The following is a 19,918-nucleotide window of genomic DNA, read 5'->3' as shown; positions in this document are numbered from 1 at the left end:
CTATCTCACCACCTGTTAGACAGCTATAGAGAGGTTGAAGATACAGAATCCTGAGAAACAGGATTCTATTCAGCTACTGCATGATGGAGTGTTGTGTAGAGAAGCAGGTTCCAGGGGATTGTGGGGGATTGTGTATTCAGGGGCCTGTAGAAAAAAGCTGGGGAGATGGGAGTAGTATGCAAGTGTAATCACCTGCATCTCTCTCCGTCTCTCTCTCTGTCTCTCTCTCTGTCTCTCTCTCTCTTTCTCTCTCTCTCTGTCTCTCTCTTTCTCTCTCTCTCTCTCTCTTTCTCTCTCTCTCTCTGTCTCTCTCTCTCTGTCTCTCTCTCTCTTTCTCTCTCTCTCTCTCTGTCTCTCTCTCTCTTTCTCTCTCTCTCTGTCTGTGTTCCAGGAGGGGATGGTTTCCATCATCCTATTGTCGGGCATATTCAGAGCCAATAGTGAATAACAACAGGTAAGGGGACCACTCAGGCACAAACACACACATACACACACACACACACACACACACACACAGGTTTGATCCATACTTGTTGTCCCATAGTGTGTTCTCTACTCTCCTAGTCTGATGACCTTTGCTGATCAGAACTCCCTTCCTCCCTCTTCCTTCCTTCTCCCTCCCTCCTCTCCTTCCTTCTCTCTTTCCTTCCCTCTCTCTATCCCCCCTCCTGCCTTCCCCTATCCCCCTCTCTCCCTTTCTCCCCCCTCTCCCCCTCTCCCCCTCTCTCCCTTTCTCCCCTCTCTCCACAGTGTGGGGGCTCCTCCCATGCGCAGTAAGAGCGTGGTGAACCTGCTCCACCAGGACACAGAGACAGACGATTCCTCCATGGTCCTCCCCCCTCCTGACTACAGCGACTTCCCCAAGAGGAGTGTCCTCCCGGGCAGCAAGCAGCACTCACCCTCCCTCTCCGCCTCCTCCGGCTCTTCTGTACACACGGTCAGTCAGAGCCTGTCAGAGCTGATACTTAGTACTAGACAGTCACTAGCTACCTGACCTTATCTGAGGTTTCGGATAGTTTCAGTCCTTCTCCATTGTCAGTTGTGTAAACAAGAGATGCTTGCAAAAGAAAAAAAAAGAGAGTTGGCTGATGTTTACATGTGCTGCCTGTCAGCGCATAAGAATATGTAGTTTATTTTAATAACACCTATATAACACCTTAACAATACTTAATAAGCACTTAATAACATCCCTTACTGATTACAAGCCACATTAAACCATTAGCACATCCCAATTCCCTAAAGGTTGTCTATACAGTATTTGATACCTCCTCGTATCTTTGAAAACTGCATTGGATAGGATAAGATAGGATAAGATGTTACTGTATGGTACAGTATAGCAGATCATAGCATTGTATAAGACCATAGATATCAACTATATTACATCACTGGATTGTGGATAAGACACACCTAAAAAGAGGATTTCCCCTGGAGCCAGTACAGTATAGTAATACAGTATAGTAAAACAGTATAGTATAGTAATACAGTATAGTATAGTAATATAGTATAGTAATACAGTATAGTATAGGAATATAGTATAGTAATACAGTATAGTATAGTAATATAGTATAGTAATACAGTATAGTATAGGAATATAGTATAGTAATACAGTATAGTATAGGAATACAGTATAGTAATATAGTATAGTAATACAGTATAGTATAGTAATATAGTATAGTAATACAGTATAGTAATATAGTATAGTAATACAGTATAGTAGTATAGTAATACAGTATAGTAATACAGTATAGTAATACAGTATTTCCCGGCTGTCAGACACCCTAGCATCTGGGAGCCTCTGCCCCACTAAGGGGCTGCTGAACTGCAGTGGAGTAGGGACAGGGCTGAGCCTGGAGGTTTTCAAAGCCGAAATACAGTAGTTTTGAATGACAGACAAGTGTTGGTGATACCTGTGTAAAGTAGTTACAATGCATTGTAAGACTCATCATGAGCCTAGCTATCTTAAGATGAATGCACTAACTGTAAGTCGCTCTGGATAAGAGCGTCTGCTAAATGACTAAAATGTAAATGAGCCTGACAAGTAGTATCCCTTTATAATGGCCTATTATCATCTGTAATGATGTGGAGTAAATACCTGCCATGGTGGCAGAAGGATGTCTTCCTACCTGGCCCTCTCCTCATGTCTGACTCCTTGTGTGGGTCACGCCATGCGTGTCTAACGCTCAACCTACACTCTAGCAATACTCTCAATCAACTCTTGCTTTTGCATGTATGCAAAGCCATCAGTCAAAGTTGTGGGTTTTCAAAGTGCAAAGGCCAATCTGAGGTTGTTTGTGCTTTCCGATCCTGGCTGTATGGAAATTAATGGTAAGTAGCCAGGCCCCTAAACACCTGCTGGCGTTGGTTTGGGTGAAGGCATACAAACAGAGAGACTCAGTCTCCTGTTTAAACTTGTGCATGCTAAAACATTTACATATGTGTATTGATGTGAAATTAGATGAGGACGAGATTAGAAGGTATAGCCTAGTGAAATAACTCTGGTCGAACAACTCCTGTTTTCCCTATGCCAAATTCACAGCTACAGAGAACCAAGCAAGCAGGGAAAGTAGTCTAAAGTCACAGTTACTGTAAAGCTATGTAGGATCCCTCCAGCCCATTTCACTAAAGCAGAAACAGATATTGAAGCCAGACTCCTTAAACCCCCTAAAAGACATAGAGAAGCCCTGCATTGTGTTCAGTTAGTCCTGGGGCCGTCAGTTCCTCTTTAATGTGACGTGATCTAACCCTCGCTACCCTGGCTCTCCTTTTAGTGTAATGTCAGCACCCAGAATCACATCTCCCACTACTCGATGACGTCTGTCACAAGAGACTACTTTAGTGTAATTAGCTGTAGCTACAGTACAGGCTGGACATCCCGTTCATCACATACACACTACAAATAGCAACAGGAGGAAACATAAGCTGCTAATGCCCTGGTCGCTGGACAGGTCAGTGGTGACCCAGAGAGGGCAGGTTGGGGTTGTGATTTGTGACGTTTGGTCCTCCTGTGTGAGAGGTTGAATGGAGAAGCCTGGGAAAGACAATACACTTCTCAACTTCTCTTTTCTTTCTCTACGGTGAAATATTCATTAGGCTACACTCTGCTGGGTCCCGACTCCGGCCGTGTGTGTGTGGCCACTATCACGCCTGGCTGTCAGTGTACACTGAGTGTACAAAACATTAGGAACAGCTTCTTAATATTGAGTTGCACCCCATTTTGCCCTCAGAACAGCCTCAATTCGTCGGGGCATGGACTCTACAAGGTGTCAAAAGCGTTCCACAGGGATGCTGGCCCATGTTGACTCCAATGGTAGTCTGGCACCTACTACCATACCCCGTTCAAAGGCACTTAAATATTTTGTCTTGCCCAGTCACCCTCTGAATGGCACATACACAATCCATGTCTCAATTGTCTCAAGTCTTAAAAATCATTCTTTAACCTGTCTCCTCCCCTTCATCTACACTGATTGAAGTGGATTTAACAAGTGACATCAATAACGGATCATATCTTTCACCTGGTCAGTCTATGTCATGGAAGGTGGTGTTCATAATGTTTTGTACACTCAGTGTACATACAGCGGGTGGCACGGCTCAGGCATAGCCTTCCGATGGAATTCCACTCGGGGTGAACCTGACACTTGGAACCTGACACCCCTCCTTCTCTTTCTCTTTCTGTCTCTCTCTGCCTCTCCCCTCTCTCTTTCCCTGTCTGACTTCCCTCGCTCTTTCAATCTCGCTCCCTCTTCTTTTCTCAACTTTCTCTCTGTCTCGTTCTGTCTCTATCTTTCATTGTTTCTCTCTCCCCCACTCCATGCCCTACCTCTCCCTCTTTCTCTCAGCCCCGGCCCCCCATCTCTCTCCCAGTGCGTGATTCTGATTCTAGTAGGAACTTATCCTCCATTCATGCTGTATGAGTCAGTCAGTCAGACAGACAGTCAATGAGTTCCAGAACATCGATAGTAGCATGTTTTACCAACAAAACACATTGTATTTAACAGTGCTGGGCTACACCAACCTGCTCTGTTCCTATTCATCAAACAACACGCAGAGATAGAGCGGGGGTTGAGGTGGTGGACACTGCTCTGGGATGCTCCCAAACGGCACCCTATTCCCTATATAGTGCACTACATTTGACCAGGGCTCGGGTAGGTGAACACAGGGTGGGGTGTGGGTAGGTGAACACAGGGTGGGGTGTGGGTAGGTGAACACAGGGGGTGGGGTGTGTGTAGGTAAACACAGTGTGTGTGTGTGTGTGTGTGTGTGTGTGTGTGTGTGTGTGTGTGTGTGTGAATAGCATGCTGTGAATGTTTTTCCGTACAATGAAAATAATAACTAGCTGTGTAGGTGAGTTTGAACAACACTTCCCGTTTCTCTGTGTGTAGGTGAGAGCACGACAAGTGGAGTTCCTCTGTGTATGTAGGTGTGTGTGTGTCGTGACTGGACTGTGTGTAGGTGTGAGTCATTCATTCTAGACTACCAGCCATGTATAGCTCTGTCCCTGTGAATGGGATTATAGTTACTTCATTACTGGGATTACTCACTCACTCACTTCTCTTCATCCCCTTTGGGACACTACTAGGTCTGTTCATCATGTTTAATACTGATAATGTGGTCATTTAACAGACGCTTAACACATATTCACTATATGTGGCTCATGCAGGAATCAAACCCACAACTCTGCTGTTACAAACTCCAGGACCCAGGTCTTTATTGTGTTAGTATGACCAGTGCCATAAGGATAGAGATAAGTATTTTCCCCATTCAGCAGATTTGGCTGGAGAGAGGGAATGAGGGGAGGGAATTTGAAGAAGGGGAGGGCGGGAAAGAGGGAGGGAGGGGTGGGGGGGGGGGGGGGTGTTACATAGGAATGCTCTGTCACCATGAGAAAAATGCTCCCTCGCTGGTTCTGCCCTTTGTGTAGGAAGTGAGGCAGATGAATACAGAAAAATCGATAGACACAGAAAGAGAAACGAGACTGACGTAGCAAGAGCAGAGGTACTAGAGGAATGTATAAGAAAGTGTCAAGAGAGAAATGACCTGTGTGTGTGCATGTGTGTGTGTGTGTGCGTGTGTGTGTGTGTGTGTGTGTGTGTGTGTGTGTGTGTGTGTGTGTGTGTGTGTGTGTGTGTGTGTGTGTGTGTGTGTGTGTGTGTGTGTGTGCGTGCGTGCGTGCGTGCGTGCGTGCGTGCGTGCGTGCGTGCGTGCGTGCGTGCGTGCGTGCGTGCGTGCGTGCGTGCGTGCGTGCGTGCGTGCGTGCGTGCGTGCGTGCGTGCGTGCGTGCGTGCGTGCGTGCGTGCGTGCGTGCGCTGACACCCTGCACTCAGTCTGATTAGGTCTAGGATTAAAACTACACATCTGTCCAGGATGTCAAGAGGGTGTTATGACATCAGTCACTGTGGTCAATGTCTGTCTGCCTGTCTGTCATTCTGTCTGTCTGGCTGCGTCTGTCAGTCTGTCTGCTTGCCTGTCCTACCCCTCTCTAGGGCCAATGCTGTCCTCTAGTGGTGGCATCCCAACACTACAGCTGTGAGAGACAGTACTAGTGATGCATGGGTCAGCAGTTTGTTCACCAGCACCCACCTGCAATTGCTAGTAACCCATCCGCAACCGCCCGAATATATGTGATAAAGTTAAAATCTGAGGCCCACACCCAACCCGAACCCGCAAATATAGAAAATGCGTGGAACCATTTTTTGACGGGCCTTTTTAAATAGGCCTATGTTTCTGCTTATAATTTCCGACATTTTGGTATGCTACTTGTTAGTCAACTTGTCTATAATTAGATACATGTAGCTTCTCTTCTGTCATTATATGTTGCCCTAGAAGACTAAATAAACCCTTGCTCAACAGAATGATGTCATAAATCGATAGAATGAATGTTTACTCTTTCCTCTTTCATCTCTGCTTCTCTCGCAAAGCAAAGGCATTTAGGGACTGGGGAGAAAATGCAATAACTACAGTTTTAAGGAAATTAAAAGCTGTTAAAAAGACCCAACATGTTTTTTTTTAATACGATTTCAGTTCAGCTTGAGTGGATATTTTATGTGGTTGAAATACTATCAGCTTTTATGATGCTGATAAAGATAGCACCTTTACACATGGTCCCTAACCACGCATTCATTCTCTCAAGATGCTGAAAGAAATCAATTATATTTCTCCCCTCCTGTTCCCCAGTCAAAATGTACATTTGGGGAATAATTTTACTGCAAGAAATGCTTAATTCTACTGGAATTAATATTAAGACTATGTGAGAGGTTATAGACCTACAGTCAGTGTCCAGATTTCAGTTAGGCTACTATTCCATTTAACCCATCTTGAACAGTACAGTTCCCTTGATGTGCAATTTTGAAGTCCCTGTCTTGTGACTGTCGAATGTGTATAGCACCTCACAATCATCCCACACTTTTACCACTTCACCAAATATTTCCCAAACATTAGACTACTGTTCTGGCCCTCCCTTCTATTTATTTTCAAATCTCCATTTCGCAGCATTTCTCTTATTGAATTAAACTCCGACATTGTCCTTTAGGTTTCAGAATTATACAAGAATGCATTGTTTTCTCTTTATTCAACCCTGATTTGGCTTTTCACTGGCATAATGAGTGAGATGTTTATATGGGTTTTTCATTCTGGAATGCACCGTACCGTCCCTTCCAGAAGACCCATATTCCAGTGTCAGTGTTCTGAGGTGACGAAGCATTCTCCTCTCACCAGACCTGGGTTCAAATAATATTTATTGAGAGTACCTGTTGCAATGTAACCAACAGAAAAGTCTCAAAAGTCTAGTTGCAAACCACGTCCATTTGTCACTCCAGGCAGACTCAAGCAATAACTCAAAGTATTTGAAATAGCATTTGAACCCAGGTCATCTCTGTCACAGTCACAACACTCACCAGTCAACCCTACCAAACCTGTCTGATGAGGGGCAGTCTGTGGTGTGGTCTCCAAGGGCTCTGTGGTGTGGTCTCCACGGGCAACAGATGCAAACATACACCTCCCAGAAATGTACATTTGGTATGGAAATTATATTTTTGCATGTAAATGAACCATTGTTGGGTTGGATTCCATCATGGAGAGTGAATGGGTCTTGTGATTTACAGTACATCTGGTCTGATGATGTCTCTTGGGTTTGTTTACAGGGAACCCAACTGAATGGGTTTGGAAAGACGCCTCCTTTTCTCGGGTAAGTCATGCATCACCTCATATGGATTATGAAGATAATATTAACACATCTATCTTAAACTCACAATAACATGTGTGGACACACGATCTTTCTTTCTTTCATATACTCTAAATCATATACTCTACCCACAGTGTCGTCCACATACAGAGCGCAAGGGTTCTATTTTGGGCTGGCGCTAAGGAGGAGCAAGTGTCAAATGCACGTTAGTTTGCAATTTCGTCATTTAAAATCTGGTGCACGGGCATTTTCCAGCCCTAACGCCAAGTTCGGCAATTTACCTGTCTAACATAAGCTTTCTTGCACTGAAGTGGGAGGGGTGACAATTTTTTAGTTGTGTCCTTAAAAACATGCGCAAAAGTGACAATTTCATGCAGCGCTAATGGGAAGTTTTAAGACTCACAAAAAGCAGGTCTTAACAGTAACGCAGATGATAATGCCATGAATTTTGAGAGTGGAAGCGCAGCCTATCCAGCCATGACACACAATGCCCATGGAAGGAGAGATGTGCCTTTTGTGCCGGTGAATTTCGTATTTAGAAGCGTAAAAAAAACTATTATTTTCCCCCAATTTCTTTAATTTGATTAAAAACCAAGCATAGCCTACTCTCCCCTTAATCAAGGCTAGTATACCTGCATCACATAGGTGCGTCTTTTTATCCTGGCAATTAGCCAAAAGTAGACTATGAATAACCAGGTTTTAAATGGCCTACTGAGAGTGCTTTGACATTTCTGAGGACACAAGCTCAAGTACACAGTACAAATATGATGAAAATATGAAATATTTTATATGATGTATTTCCTATTCAACAAAACTATATGAATAAGGCTTGAAATTACTCATATGTTTTCTAAATATAGTATCATCAATTTATAAAACGACTAACTATAAGATTTCCTTAACTGTAAAATACATATTTCTATATTTAGTGTTAGATCAAATTTGCATATTTTCGAAAGGTCTCTCTTGATCAAAACGTCTGCCCCCACTGATGTGAATGTCTCACAGAGCTCTAACTTGGCTACTTGTTAGGAACTCGCCTTTCATCTCATATTAATCTTGTCCATCTATGACAAACAGAAAGTGTGTTTTGTTTAAAATCGATTAATTATTTTAGATTACTGGCTATAAATCGATTTCTGAATGTGCTACAGCGATGAAACCACTTCTCCTGCTGCCTTACAATGTAAGGATTCCAGGCATATGCATTGTTAGTGGCTGTGATGTAGGGTTCAGCCAGGAGTTGATCGACAGTCGGAAGAACGAATGAAATGGTAGGAGGGACATCCCAGCTTCAAGTGGTGTCACACATCCTGCTTCACACAGGCAGATGAGAATCAGGGCTACCACTCAATGCAAGCCATTTCGATCTATGGTGTCGACATATCGATTTATAAGCGAAGATGTCAGTTGGAACCGGTACCAGAACCACTCAGGTCCCGAAAACAGGGGACTTTACATCTATTATAACAAGTTGTTTCATTTTTATTAGAATTTGATTAAAACTATACACTGTCTTTTTAGGCCTTATCAATAGCCTAGTGAATGTAATCTTGCTTATTGTCTACGTTTGGTATGTCCATGTCCAGACTGCAATCTACAGTAGGCCTAGCCCCTATATCAGTGTGAATGCTATAGCCTATGTTTAACAATGTTTTTCCATATTGAAGCACTGCAACTACAACAATGTGGCCTGCAAAACATGTTCAACATATTTAGCAAATATGGGGCAGGCTATTTAACGAACTAGGCTATAACAGACTAACATTCCAATTGGATTTGATGACAATGCAATACATAAAAGACCATAAATACACAACTTGAAGCAACACATATTTAGCCATGGAGCACGTTCTGATTTACCCAGCTACTGTGCCCATAATTCCGGTTGTGAAAATAGCAAAAATATTTTTGACATACCCCAAAGCTATAATGCTACTGCCAGTGCTAAGATTTACCATTGTGTTAGGTTTGTTCAAATAGGGCCCAAGTGTCATAAAATCAAGTAATCACACCAGTATTAACCAGTCTCTGTCTCCCTAGGGGAGGGAACCCGTTCACCGCAGTCAAGCTGCGTCCCACAGTCACCAACGACCGCTCAGGCCCAGTCATCTAAACCTCCAGACCCACCCTCCTGTCCACCTCTACCCAGGAGCGGCACCTCCAGCTGGGCATCACCCCACGCTGTCCCCCCCTCCTCCTCCAGGCGGATGGACCCAGGGCCGGACACTAGTGGACAGGACAACTTGACACTGTGGGCTGCTGTGCAGAAGATCCAGTAATTTCACTACTACAGATGCCATTTGAAATGACATTGTCTTAAACACAGTTGCCCTACTGCTGCAAACGCTCTCCCTGAGAAGGTGGGAGGATTTATTTATGTAAACAGATGCACATATGTAGATTTTCTAGACCTATTTTTGTTGGTGATGATGAGTGCGACATACTACATGCGTTCTCGCTGGGCGTGGGAGAAAAGGAGTTGAGGAAAGCCTGAGATTGGGCCGTTGAAATATCAGAATGTATTTAAGGTATTTTTTTATTTTTGCTTGTTCAATCACTCGTCAATGATCTTTTGTTGCCATAGGGCAGTAGATGAATGAATGTATGCTGTACGGGACCTATGCATCACAATTCACAGAGGTCCTTATGGTAGTGTTGCTCTTGTTATTGTGTTGATGTATCTCGAATATGACATGTAAAATTGCATTGTTGCTATCATTACTAATGACCAACAGCTGGCGACTGTCGAATATAACTATACTCATTCAAGGGAAGCGCACACAGTTTTTTCCCCTCAACTCCTTCCAAGAAGTGTAACACGAATTTGATTGGTTGAGTGTGTCATTGTCATCTTGCTGATCGGTTTTACAGTTAAGTGTTCATACAGTGCTGCTGTTAATAGTGGAAGATGTGAGACCTGTTTACCTTAACTCTGTATACCAACAGTAATCATTCTGTGAAACATCTCTCACCTGTCTGTTATTCAGTTAGCCCGGGTCGTGTTCATTAGGCACCAAACGGAACAAAGCAGACTGAAACCTTTGATGGAATGTTTCTTATTGTTTGATAAGAAACGTTCAATTGTTTTAAAACGTTTTCCATTACGTGCCCTTGTAACTTCTCAAAGACCGTGCAGCCATTTTGCTTTTAATCTTCATGCTTCATGGAAGGCATTTTCAACCTAGTGGCTAATTGTATTATTTTTCTTTGGTCTGCCCTGCCTACTCCCTGAGTTTGGGAACGTTGCTGTATGAAAATATATATATATACACTAAACAAAAATTGAAACGCAGCATGTAAAGTGTTGGTCCCATGTTTCATGAGCTGAAATAAAAGATCCCAGAAATGTCCCATACACATAAAAAGCTTATTTCTCTCAAATGTTGTGCACAAATTTATTTACATCCCTGTTAGTAGGCATTTCTCTTTTACCAAAATAATCCATCCACCTGACAGGTGTGGCTTATTAAGAAGTTGATTTAACAGCATGATCATTACACAAGTGCATCTTGTGCTGGGGACAATAAAAGGCCACTCTAAAATGTGCAGTTTTGTCACACAACACAATGCCACAGATGTCTCAAGTTTTGAGGGAGCGTGCAATTGGCATGCTGACTGCAGGAATGTCCACCAGAGCTGTTGCCAGATAAATGAATGTTAATTTCTTAAGAGAATTTGGTAGTACGTCCAACCGGCCTCACCGCAGACCACATGTATGGCATCGTGTAGGCAAGTGGTTTGCTGATGTCAAAATTGTGAACAGAGTGCCCCATGGTGGCGGTGGGGTTATGGTAGGGGCAGGCATAAACTACGGACAATGAACACAATTACATTTTATCAATGGCAATTTTAATGCACAGAGATACTGTGATGAGATCCTGAAGCCCATTGTTGTGCCATTCATCTGCCGCCATCACCTCATGTTTGAGCCTGATAATGCACAGCCCCATGTCGCAAGGATCTGTACACAATTCCTAGAAGCTGAAAATGTCCCAGTTCTTCAATGGCCTGCATACTCACCAGACATGTCACCAATTAAGCCTGTTTGGGATGCTCTGGATCGACGTGTACAACAGCGTGTTCCAGTTTCCGCCAATATCCAGCAACTTCGTACAGCCATTGAAGAAGAGTGGGACAACATTCCACAGGCCACAATCAACAGCCTGATCAACTCTATGCGAAGGAGATGTCGTGCTGCATGAGGCAAATGCTGGTCACACCAGATACTGACTGGTTTTCTGATCCACGCCCCTACTTTTTTTCAAAGGTATCTTTGACCAACAGATGCATATCTGTATTCCCAGTCATGTGAAATCCATAGATTAGGACTTAATGAACTAATTTCAGTTGACTGATTTCCTTATATGAACTGTAACGCAGTAAAATCTTTTAAATTGTTGCATGTTGCGTTTTATATTTTTGTTCAGTATATTTTATTGTATATATATATATATATATATTACTATATTATATTTCACTGCTTGTCTTCTCGTTACTTCTTTGTCGTGATAAATTGTTATTGGTGAATTATATATGATTGGTCATAACATTTATAACATTGTTACTTCATGACTATAAAGGCTGGGTTTCAATCCAAGGCACACTGTTGACAATACACCTTTTAAAGGCAATTTCCCTGAAGTTCGCAGAGATCACATTCATGATCAACTCTGTGGATGTCGGCTCTGATTCTAATAATTAACTGGCTGATAAGCTGAACCAGGTTAGTTACAACTGGGGTCAAAGTGAAAACCTACAGGAGGGTAGCTCTCCAGGAACAGGGTTGGAGAGCCCTGTCCTAGACTATCTTCTACAAAGTGATTGGGCACTGATCTAAAATCCGTTTAGCTTTTTAGACCATAATTAATACAATGAAATGGAAAGAGGGACCTGATCCTAGATCAGCACTCCTACTTTGAGACACTTTATGAATATTGGCCAGGAATAAAGAGTTAAAATATATCAGTCAACACATGTACCGCACTCATGTTTCTTTATTTACAATAACTCTCTTTTATAAAAAAATAAGGACCTCCATCATGACAGCGTGCGTAGTGTTTCAAAGCAAATCAATTTAAAATACACGCCCCCCCCCAATATATAATACAATTTTATTACATGACATGGACCAATTGGACATAGACAGTAACAATACCCTACGGATGGGATAGACATTCTTGGTTGATTGTCCATTGCAGGGAGGATCGCAGGGGGCTGAGTTGTCACTGAGAAGAATACTAAGATAGCTACACATTATCCAGAGATTACACGTCAACCTGCTCGTATTATGCAAAAACTCGCTGCATGCTTTGCTTTCCCTCCCTCCCTCGGCTGAGTCTGCTTGGTTGTAGGTCAAAGGTCAAAGACGTGGTGCCTGACTTGACCTGGGTGAACTCCTGCAGAGCCTGTGTAGGGCGCTTCAACCTGTCCGAATATCCATGCTACTTAGAATGCATGCCCAATAAAAATGTACGTTCTAAGTGGTATGCTATAGTGTGACATTAAAGGATATTGGAACAGAGATCCCTGTTCATTAGGCAGCAAATGGTAGAAAATGGACTGAAACAGGGAGGAACTACCTGGTCTTGTCCAATAAGAAACTCTGAGGTCTGCAGACCTATATAAAAGCAATCTATCTGAATCATACCCAATAAAAATCAATGGTCAATGCAGTGCAAATATGACATGGCCCCAGAATTTTCAGACAAATGTTCAATGTCTCGCTTAGGGACAGCTGATGTCTCAGCGTTACATTTAAAACCCTCCCCCTGCCAGAGTCAAGCTGGGAGAAGCTATTCTCTGCGACACAGGCCCAGACTGAGTGTGGGCAGCATTTACAAAGGCTTCAAAACAAAGAGGTTCAAAAGGGTTGCTTAAAGTGGCGTTCGCTCGATCGGTCGTTTCCTTATAGTCCTATACCGGTACAGTGACGATACATTTCCCAACGCAACGAGTCTATTTTATACATAATTAATCCTAAAATGTGACTAAATGAAACAAAAGTCGCTTCAGGAGTGGCAGAACTGAACAATACCCAGTTGTGGCGCAATTGGAATTTAACATTGAGCACAAAATCTACTTGTGCCTCCGTTCGATTGAACATGACAAAACAAAGGAATTCTATCAAGTAAATCATTCGTTATTGATCCACGTCTTGAGCCACATTATGATCACAATCCCATTCTGGGCCTGTATTCACAAAGATCCTCAGTGTAGGAATGCCAATCTAGGATCAGTTTGGCTTTTAAATCATAATGCACAAGGTTTATGTCGACAGGGAGGACGTGATCCTAGATCAGTACTCCTACCCTGGGCCGTATCCACAAAGCGTCTCAGAGTAAAACATTTGGTGGTAAGTGCTGAGAATAGAGACATTTTACTCCTACTCTTATGGGTCAACATAAAAGCTATGCATGAAGCCTCTAGTCATAATAGTCCCCCACCTAGTCAACAAATATTTAGGAGACCTCATGAGCTGTCCTAACCAGTTAAGAGTTACCAACAGGTGTCTTGGTAATAGAAAAAGGCAGTGGCCATTGACAGGCAATAGCTTTGGAGTTTGATAGTTCTATATGATCGCCCCATAAATAATCTAGACCTTGTATCTTGCGCTTTTGACAATGATTTCACAAGGCTTAATTCACATGATAGCCTATGCCTAAATACTTATAACCACTAGGCTAATAAACAAATCACACATTTTTCTTTCAATTATTTCATTAACCTACATCATGTCATTTGAAGTTAGCCCTTTGGAGCACAATATCACGCTGTTAAACAAGATGCCTAAATTGGGCATGCCTATGGGTTGGGCAATTGAAAGCATCTACAGCCTGTTAACTTTGATTCTGTTTGGTAAAAATTATAGACCTTTTTGAAACACTTTATGCAACATTATCGGCAAGTGACTTGATGCCTAGTGTGCCAAAGCTATTTTGAGTTTTTGAACAGGAGTGTGCTGAAATAACGTTAATATCTATCAACATTCAGCTTTTAACAGCTGTGAAACACTGTGATTCAATATGCCTATCACATTATTCAAAATATCAGAAATGGTCCCAAAAATATTACACAATAATTATTACCAACATATTAGGAAACATTTAAAGTGATTGTGTCAGGCAAATTATATCAAACGTTTTACCATTGCAACATCTGATGTACAGTCACATTCACCGTAGTTTTCTGAAGCGTGCTATACAGCTGTCAGTGCCTCGTCGTGATTGCTTATTCCTCATCATTTGCAACAATGTCAATGATGTCATCACTATCCTTCTTTTGCGGTACCTCAAACTGTCGTGATTACCAACTGAGAAACTTTTATGAGTTGATTTTACTCCTGTCTCAGAGTTTGTCTGAGCAGTGTATTGTCATCCTAAAATCTACTCTGAGCTGGGAGTTGTTTTTGTCTTAGACAGGATCCTAGGACCTTTTCTGATAGGCTTTGTGGAATATGGCCCCTGGTGTGTTTTCTGCTCTATAGCGTAATAAAGGCACCAGCAGTAGATAGACAAAGACCAGGCCTCTTCACTAGATAATACTCCTAAATCATCTATCCTAGCATGTACACATTTAGATTTTCACATGCACCTCTATCATATTATCATAATTAATGGCTGGCTATAAGTTCATTGTGGCGACTACTTAATCCTTAATCGTTGTAAGAAAAGACATGGCATCATCAGTGTGTAATAATTATAAACAACAAAGTTTAAAAGATCCAGCTTGGCTGTGAGAGGATGAGCTAGCTACAGTTTGGTCCTTCTACCCGAAGGTGGCGCCACAGTTGGGACATCTCCTCTGGCGCAGCGCCAGGCAGAAGAGGATCCCCAGGGGGAAGAAGAAGATGGCACACATGATTCCCAAACAGGTGAAGTCATCCTCCAGCACGCCCACTCTGAAAAAAAATAAAGGTACACATTAAAGAGGCTAGATGGAATTTTTGCCTCTGGTGATGCTCTCGAGCAAAAAGGGGCCACCTGAGCAAAAACATATGTTTGCCTATAAGTAAGGATTTGTGTGGTTTTGTGAGATAAGAAGTTATTTAAATTATCATATTACATATACGTAACACATAGCCAACATTCAAGCAAAAACACTTGAACTCATCAATTAGCAACTAAATTCCCATACACCCCTGAAACCATTTTTAAGACAGAGAGGTCTTATCAATGTACCCACCTCCCAAAACCCAAGAGCAGGAAAGCGAACACCTATTGGTGTAGAGATTGAACCATTCTGTTGTTGTGTGTCAAGTTGCTACGGGGCAATATAACTAATAAAGAGAGAGAGAGAACTAATGGGAAAACAGTAACAAGTAGCCTACACTTTCTTGCAGTCATTGTGACTCTGGGCTTTCTAGGTTTCCGTGGTAATGCAGGGAGCAGAGAGTAACACAGACAGACAGTCCAGTGTTGGAGATGCAGTGCTATTAGATGTATGAGCCGTGAACATAATCATGACACTGGTATGTAGCCTAAAGGCACATTGTGGTCTCACAGTGTGACCTGGAGAATCACATGGAGAGAGAGTTAACTCTGGGTTCCCCTGACTCCAGCGTGGCTGCTAGTAGGAACAGAGCTGCAGGGGTTAACAGCAATCAGGAACTGCTGCCTGGTCTTATGACTCCACATGTTGGCTGACTAGCATCATGTCCAATGCATCTGTCAACTCCCCTTAGAGGAAATCTACATTGTATAGAATCAAACATGCCACGTTAATTATCCTAACTTGCTGAGTAAATTCAACTAACCTGCTACGAAAAAAAGTCACTTCCGGTCGTAGCTGTACTTCCTCTAGTCAGAATCGTTTCTAAGGGAAATGGTGGACAGCAAAAATATGTGCGCAACAACAGGTGGAGCGCAAATGTAATGTGGACTTTAATGTTTTGCCTGCTGTGTGTGTGTGTGTGTGTTGCCAACCTGCCCCTGCCCTGCTGTGTGCCATTTACATGTCATGGGTGTGCTTATCAGCGGAGTGTCAGAGCGTGCCAAGGCCACAAACTAGACTGGAACCCTTTATTGAACCTGGCAATGCAAACAATGGTGACTGAAACTAAAACAAGCTGTCTCTCTCTACTCTCAATCTAACGCTCCTAGAAATCAGGCTCTATTATTTAACTTTCATTTGGACCAGGCCTCAGAAGTGGAAACAAAAGTCTGTATTTACACCAAACACTGGGGTAAATTCTCATATTGGAAACATGTCATTAGTTTATTCTATCAGCAATTAGACTTGTATTATGTTCATTTTGAAAAGACAAATTTGACAACAACAAAAATTATTTTTACAAAATCAACACAAGACAGACATTACAGCTGCTGGGTCATGTTCATTAAGCACCAAACGGAAGAAAACAGACCAATAGGAAGGGACTACCTAGACTTGTCCAATAAGAAACCCTCCTTTTCCGTTGCAAAACATTTTAAAGTTTATAAGGGCAAACGACCCTGACACATGATAACATTTGACCTTCAAGAGCATCATACATCGTGTACAGTCAATCAACTTCCTCTCTCCTGTCACGTGTCTGTGTTCTTAGCAGCTGACACTGAAAGGATGTTGAGTCAAACAAATTGAAACCACTGCGGTAACTCTCCAAATGAAGCTCTACCCTACATCAGCAGCTTTAGCGTGTACTAGGCCTGCCTGCCTGGCCACAGTGCAGTGTGTGTAATACTGTTGTTGTGACGCTCACATGTAGCTATGCTGTGGAACACACTTTAGACAAAGATAGAGCAGAAGACAACCGTCATTTGACACATGGAAACCATGTGCCCACCACAGGAACACCGCTGATTGACACTGAAAAGGCTTTCCTTGATGGCAGATTAGCCTACTGGCTCGTCTTGGTTTGGCAGACCCCTACACCTTCTCCCAAATCTGGTTCCCCCTCCAACTGTGGTTCATCTCAAGGTTTCAAACACGGCTCTTCTTTCTTTTGTTTATTCTTTCTAAATCACCTTAGTTACACCCTTGTTATATCATTACTCTGCCTGTGACACCCTGTGACTTTCAGAGAGTTCAGCTCTGTGCTAACAGCAAATTAATTGAACATTTCACCACTTTCCAACCTCATTCGTCATCTCCTGCATCACCCCAACGTCAACATTTGTGAAAACGGCCTGATGACAACATATTGTGTGCAACGTGATGTTAACCAACTGAGCAGTCCAAGGTTACTTTACTAAAATATAACAAAACAATTTTTAAAAACAGACTGAATTGAATGCTGCCAGAAATCCAGACAGTCCCCCCTCCATAAATATACAATACTGTTGTTCTGTTGAATTCTGTGCCCCTTTCCAACGTACAGTATGCCTCCCCACTATGTGTGTGTTGTTTGGGGCTGGTGTCTCACCTGCAGGCCGGGCAGCCCCCCACCACCACCACGGAGGGCTGGATGATGGTGTATGTGCCTGGGTAGGGCTGCTGGGCTATGGCTGGGCCCATCTGAGCACTGGGGCCTTCTTGGAACCCTGTGGTAGCACAAGGGGAAAGGAGAGGAGTTAGAGGTTGAATTAGGCTAGGTCTGAACTACAAGGGGCAGTCATGAGTGTCAGTTTCCGTTTCAGTCAAGTTTCAGTCAGTCAAGAGAGGTACAGTATTTGTCACTAGTAAAATAACAAAACAACGAACCCAGTACCCTAGAGCACAGACTACTCTAACACACACTTGTACATGTGTGAAATAGGACAAATATAAGCATCCACCCAAATTATTATTATTATTTTTATTATTACAGTCTACAGTGTGTAGGCTACTCTATAAATGTCAGCAAATTCATACAACCTAAAATAAAAGTTACGTTACAGCGGTTCCAGCATTTGCACATCGGCGCGTAACGACGTCATACTTCAGGAGCTAGGTTTGGACGTTAGGTAACAACCCTACAATGTGATCTACTTGCCTGGGCCAGTGGGGTACTGATACGGCGGCGGCTGTTGAAAGCCCGGGGGTACAGGGGTTGGGGCGGGGATAGCTCCATAATTGTGCTGCTGGCCATATTCATACGCCCCCGGGACGACGTTAGCATAAGCGGGAGGACGGTCTTGGAGAAGAGGTTTGCTGTCCATATCTGTTGCGTACTCAAGTTATCTTCCTCTTTCTTTGACTTGGCTGGCCCTCTTCTTCCCACACAAATTGGATTTACTTAGACGGTGTTGCCTCGAGTCATACGACTTTCGCAGGCACGGAAGTGTACAAAAAAACTAAGAAAACACGACGCGCAAAAATTAAAGTTATCGCCTCTCTCCATGTGCCAACTTTGTCACCGACTGCACCACCCGAAACACTAGCAGACTGTTCAGTCGAAAGGGAGGATGCTTTTAAAAAATCAGGGAAACGTCTAAAATATCGCCATCTTATCACCTCATTATGTGCTTTCTTGTCAAAAGAACCTCTCCAATCACTAGCGCCCAAGGAACAGTTGTAAACTCAGAATTCGTTTTCCCTTTCTGTCTGGATTGTCACAAGACTCAAATCATGTGACGCGCTATGGAACGCCTATGTGCGGAGAAAGCGGTCGTGTTCGAGAGGGTCACATTTGTCAAGTCGGTGACCAAAGTCTGTTGCATTCTCGGGATACAAATTGTCTGACTTGTGCCTATGAAGTTTTGAATGCAAGTTTCTGCAGTTGTTCTTCACCAACTTAATCCTGCAGCCATTGGCTGCATTGTGGGAGGCTCTATTGTCAACCAATCATTTGGGTGTTTTTCTTTTTTGACCCATGCAAACGTGACCAAAGACATGACTGAAACAGGAACCAATATAACAATGTGTGTGTACAGTGGATATACCATAAAACTTCAATTAATAGCCCTGGTATGTATTTGCTTAAATTAGTGAACACAACAGGAGCTTATTTGAGCCAGGCACACTGCTTTTGCTCATATGCATAGTTCATATTTTAATTCCAGCGTTCACTTCCAGCATTTTAATCAATCAATCAATCAATCAATTTTATTTTATATAGCCCTTCTTACATCAGCTAATATCTCGAAGTGCTGTACAGAAACCCAGCCTAAAACCCCAAACAGCTAGTAATGCAGGTGTAGAAGCACCTGCACTAATGTGTTATCATTTACACAGTGTCACGTTTCTTTTGTCTTAGAATGCCTCTCTAAAAAAAAAAAATGTCCTTAACATAATCATTATTATCCTCTTTGACTGTGCATTTTCGGCAGTTCGTACTTTCGCCACTAGTAAGAACTGCCGAAATCGGGCAATCGGCCGATTTCTGGGGGTCTATATTTCCGAAGTTGTTGACTGTTTTTGTGCTGGCCAGTTAGCTAGCAATTGTCAGCTGTTAGCAGCGAATGGCTAACAGTTTCTTACTTGTGATAAAAACAGATGATTGCCATAATTTTTTTGAGTCATTACTGATTTATTTAATGTAACAAATCAAACATTAAAACTCGTAAACAATTAATGGTAAACTAGTAAACAATTCATTTAGACCTGGCGTTTATTTGCTCTAATGTGTGTAGTTGCCCTGCTGGCTATCAAAAGGGACAGGTGGCTATTTGAGGCTGTGTTTAATTGAAGTTTCACAGTATACGTTTACGTTTACATTTTAGTTATTTAGCAGACGCTCTTATCCAGAGCGACTTACAGTTAGTGATTGCATACATTTTTCATACTGGCCCCCCATGGGAAATAAATGTGATATTTATGACTGTAAGTCGCTTTGGATAAAAGCGTCTGCTAAATGGCATATTATTATTATTATTATTATTA

At 42.5% G+C, this 19,918-nt stretch overlaps 2 protein-coding genes across 3 annotated transcripts in view; one reads left to right on the top strand and one right to left on the bottom strand.

Moving 5' to 3' along the window:
* Positions 1 to 12,275, top strand: part of LOC311103744 (BAR/IMD domain-containing adapter protein 2-like 1) — a 71,277-nt gene extending 59,002 nt beyond the window's left edge. For both annotated transcript variants that reach the window (XM_084145386.1, XM_084145385.1), the window contains 4 exons: positions 392 to 454; positions 751 to 937; positions 7,137 to 7,180; positions 9,221 to 12,275. In XM_084145386.1, coding sequence (XP_084001512.1) covers positions 392 to 454; positions 751 to 937; positions 7,137 to 7,180; positions 9,221 to 9,293 — 367 coding nt within the window. In that variant the 3' untranslated portion in view covers positions 9,294 to 12,275. The remainder of the gene's footprint in view (positions 1 to 391; positions 455 to 750; positions 938 to 7,136; positions 7,181 to 9,220) is intronic.
* Positions 12,159 to 18,663, bottom strand: LOC311103749 (membrane protein BRI3-like). Its single transcript, XM_084145391.1, has 3 exons — positions 18,090 to 18,663; positions 17,541 to 17,658; positions 12,159 to 15,077 (listed from the first exon to the last, which is right to left on the bottom strand). Exons 1-3 carry the CDS (start codon positions 18,253 to 18,255, stop codon positions 14,945 to 14,947), a joined length of 417 nt encoding a protein of 138 aa, XP_084001517.1. The 5' UTR covers positions 18,256 to 18,663; the 3' UTR covers positions 12,159 to 14,944.
* Between the last annotated feature and the right edge of the window lie 1,255 nt (positions 18,664 to 19,918).

This window comes from Coregonus lavaretus, assembly GCF_964263955.1.
Source record: "Coregonus lavaretus genome assembly, chromosome: 28".
Taxonomy (NCBI): domain Eukaryota; kingdom Metazoa; phylum Chordata; class Actinopteri; order Salmoniformes; family Salmonidae; genus Coregonus; species Coregonus lavaretus.
The sequence above is the reverse complement of the archived record's forward strand: the minus strand, read 5'-3'. Positions and strand labels throughout refer to the sequence as shown.